General features: G+C 41.1%; 1 protein-coding gene across 1 annotated transcript; it reads left to right on the forward strand.

Moving 5' to 3' along the window:
- Nucleotides 1–1,109: 1,109 nt before the first annotated feature.
- Nucleotides 1,110–4,035, forward strand: LOC121965756 (peptidyl-prolyl cis-trans isomerase C-like; the record flags this gene model as incomplete). The annotated part of the gene is made up of 4 exons (XM_042515883.1): nucleotides 1,110–1,324; nucleotides 2,854–2,967; nucleotides 3,509–3,602; nucleotides 3,968–4,035. Coding segments are annotated over exons 1-4 (381 nt in total), but the record flags the coding sequence as incomplete, so codon positions are not given.
- Between the last annotated feature and the right edge of the window lie 108 nt (nucleotides 4,036–4,143).

A 4,143-nucleotide genomic window follows, 5' to 3' on the forward strand; every position in this document is an offset into this window, starting at 1 on the left:
TTTAATTGTTTTAAAAAGACGTCACTTATTTAAATGGCAATAATTCTAACACATTCAGACACATCTGCAGCATCAGTTGTACGCTGTGGACCTTTTTCTGCATCCTTAATAAAGTCATTATTATTGTTACTATTATATTATGATGATGATGATGATGATGATGATGATGATGATGATGATGATGTCTGTAGCTTGTATGGTGTTTCAGGTGTGTGCAGGCTGACAGGTGTGACATTCAGCTGTTGTTCCTACAAACGATCAAACACACTGATGTTTGTGTTTCTATCAGCTCAGGATGTTAAAGGTCGACACGAACACGACTCATAACCTTTGTTTGTCCACAGAGAGCTGCTGTTGTTGTTGCTGTTGTTGTTGTGCAGCAGGGAGGTTTTTTTTTTTTTTTAAATATTTATTTATCATGAGACCGCTGTCAGGGCCTCGACCCACAGGTTGGGAACCAATGACTCAAAGTAGCTTTGTAGTAAGTTGTTTTTTCTCTGACTTTTTTAAGAGTTGCAGGTTCAAGAGTTGTTTGTTTTTAAATCTCAATGCCGGGTGAAACTTTTTGCAAACAGGATAAATCTCTTTTGATGCTCAATATTTACAGGAAATAAAAAAGTTCTTTTTCATACATTTTTTCTTTTATTTTCATCTTCTCTAAACTTCAAACTTCTCTCGTTCTTTTCATCTCTCCTTTATTTCCCCTCATCATCTTCTCTCCTCATTTACTTCCCCGTCCTTATTTTTCTCCTAATTTGTATTTATTTCCTCTCGACTCCCAGTTTTCTCATCTCTTCTCGTCTCCTTCATCTTCTCTCCTGCTCGCTTCTCCTTTTTTTCACCTCTCCTTGTTTCCTCTTCTCTGTTTTATTGTTCTTATCTCCTCTCCTTCTTTTCTTCCTCTTCTTGTCTCCTCTACTCCTCTCTCAGTTGCCTCATCTCCTCTTCGCTCCTCTCCTCTCTCCTTGTCTCCTCTGCTCTCCTCTCCTCTCCTCTCCTCTCCTCTCTCCTTGTCTCCTCTCCTCTCCTCCTCGGTGGGCGGGGCGGAGGTCCCGGTTCCTCCCTCAGGGGGGAGTGGTCTTGTGATGTATCCGTGTTGGGGGCGCTGTTTCCCGGTCAGCCTCCCAGCTGTGCTTTGCTGTGATTTTCCTCCTCTTCTTCTCCTCCTCTTCCTCCGGTACTCCCGGGCCGGGCCTCCCGCCGCTGTCTCCGGTTAAAGATGGAGCTCCGGTCGCTCCTCCCGGCTCTGCTGCTCCTCTCCGCCGCCTGCCTGCTATCGGTGTCCGGCGCGGCTTCACGGACGGGACCGAAAGTCACCGAGAAGGTGGGTGATGATTTCTGACGCATTTATCTGCATCAACCCAAATCTGTCCTCTCTGCTGCGCGCGACACCGGCCCAGCTTCTCTTAGTGCGCGCGCCGCTGCCGGAGGATACAGCACGAGCACACACGCGCACATACACACGCGACGTGTCGGCGGGGGGAGGCCTGGACCGGAACTCACACTTGTCTCAGCGCATATTTAGGCTACAGACTTCCTTATCATACATCCATGCCACAGATCTTTCCAAAATGTGTGAGACAGTCAACACACACGCGCGCGCGCACAGCTGTCCACGTGTCCATCCGGAGGACTCTTCATGCGCAGCGCGCTCTGCACGCACGCGCTGACCTCAATGTGCACTCTGCAGGCTGCAGTGTGTCTTATTAATGCTCACATTAATGCATCACGTGCTGCCATATGAAATACAGTCATGAAGCTAAAATGTCCTCCCTCCATTAAACACCTGCTTATTAAAACCTGCTTTATTTTATATACCGATGTCTCTCTTTCATTTAATTCAACATACTGTCAGTGTTTGAAGGAAAATGATTAAACTAAAATCATAGACACAAAAAGGCACCTTTCGCAGCGGTATGATACACCTTCGGGCATTTTAGGTAACACAAAAAAAAGCTGTGAAGTCCCGATAGGACGGAGGAGGATGAGAGGTGTATGGGTCCAACAAACCCCGGACTTTCATCTGGGAGTCTGCTGTTTGCTTCCCTAAAGAACGTTGAGCCGAATTATGTTTTTTTCTAACTTAATCACGTGCTTTTGTCACACATGGGAGTAAATACGAGGTGTTTTACAGACGTGTAAGAGCCACTTGATTGCACATTTATGTTATCCGTTGAAACGGCCTCTATTCATATGTTTATTTTTTAAAACGCTGCATGTGAGCAGAAACTGTACATTTCCTGTGAAAACAAAAGTGTATTTTGGAAAGTTCAAATGCTTTTCAGAGATGTAAATTTTAACACGCCACAGTTGAAGCTAAATTTATGTCCTCTCAGTTATAACTGCTTTAATATGTTCACCAATTTATATATTTTATATATTTCTCCTTAAGGATCAATAAGGTCTTACTGACTGATGATATTTTGTAATAATATCTGCAAAGTGACAAAAATAACTAAAAGTTCAATATTTACCTGTGAGTTGAAGTAGAAGTATAAAGTAGCAGAAAATGGAAGTACAAGTACCTAAAACTTGTACTTCAGTATAGTACTTAAGTAAATCTACTATTTACTAGAACCTAACTTGTAGTGAAATGTATCAGCACACCACACACTGCACCACACACTGTACTACACACTGCACTACACACTGTACTAAACACAACACTACACACTGTACTACACACTTTACTACACACTATACTACACACAACACTGCACACTGCACTACTACACAGAATACCACACACTGTACACACATAGCAGAACTCTAGCCCTGTGTGTGTGTGTGTGTGTGTGTGTGTGTGTGTGTGTGTGTGTGTGCGTGCGTGCGTGTGTGTGTGTGCATGTCCAGGTGTTTTTTGACATCACAGTAGCGGGTCATGAGGTGGGGCGCATCGTCATCGGCCTTTTTGGGGAGGTCGTCCCACTAACTGTCAATAACTTTGTCGCCCTGGCAACCGGAGAGGTAGGATGATTGTTGTTGTTTATTTGATTTTAGATGTTTTTTAAGTTTCCCTGTGGTAACTTTATTTTGTGTTCTTTTTGTGTTTTACATTGTTTGTTCTGCAGTTTTGATTTTGTACTTCTGGTCCATTTCGTCCGTCTTTAAATTTCGTTTCTGCCTGTCTTGAGATTTTTAATCTCAAGGTTTCTCTGATTGAACAAACATTTTTAAATAAAACAAGTTAAGTAAAATCTAAGCAAATACTGTGATTCAAATTAAGATCTCTAGTTCATGTTGTTGATAAAATACTGGCCACTTTAATATGAAATTACATATATAGTTGGGTTCAGTTGAGTTGTCTATTGCATGTGTTTTTTTTATTTATTTCTGTATATTTGGTGCACAGAATTTTCTACAGAAGATTTTTTAAGATGTTTAAATTCTAGTTTGTCTCATAAAGCAAATGCATTTTTAATTGAATTTAAGGATTTATTTTTTATTTCCTTTATCTATATTTTTTCCTGTTAAAGCTGCTCATTAAGTGTCAGACATGTCTCTGCAGAAAGGTTACGGCTACAAGGGGACAAAGTTTCACCGAGTCATTAAGGACTTCATGATCCAGGGAGGAGACTTCACAGCGGGAGACGGGACTGGAGGTGAGACTCAAAGTGACGCTCTGCCCTAAAATACGATTTTTAAAGTACTACTTCCTGTACACTTGTACGCTGAATTCAAACTGCAAGTTTTCACGGAGGAAAGAAAAAAGCATCAAAACATCCACAGAAACGTAACGTCATGTTGCTGCTCTCTGTTCATAGGAACTTTTAAAAATAAAAAATATGCACATCAGACCTCACACACAGCTTATTAGCAGGTGTTAAAGGGCCCATTTGTGCCATAAACTGCAATACATTTTTTTTTAAAAAGTTACAGAATGCAAAAGACAGTTTTTCCAAGTAGCTTTTGAGAGATTTTAGATTTTTATACATCATGAAAATGACTGAAGTCTTTTTCTGTTTAGGTCACAGCATCTACGGAACGACTTTTGCAGATGAAAACTTCAAACTGAAGCATTTGGGAGCGGGCTGGGTGAGCTCACACACATTTGTTTTTATGTTTTTGACCTCAGTATTTAGGAATCATGAGATTAAAAGTTCAAAACCACTATTATTTTTTTAAAAATATTTCTTAACCCTT

The sequence above is a fragment of the Plectropomus leopardus genome, unplaced genomic scaffold (genome assembly GCF_008729295.1).
Source record: "Plectropomus leopardus isolate mb unplaced genomic scaffold, YSFRI_Pleo_2.0 unplaced_scaffold21547, whole genome shotgun sequence".
In the NCBI taxonomy this organism is placed as follows: Eukaryota; Metazoa; Chordata; class Actinopteri; order Perciformes; family Serranidae; genus Plectropomus; species Plectropomus leopardus.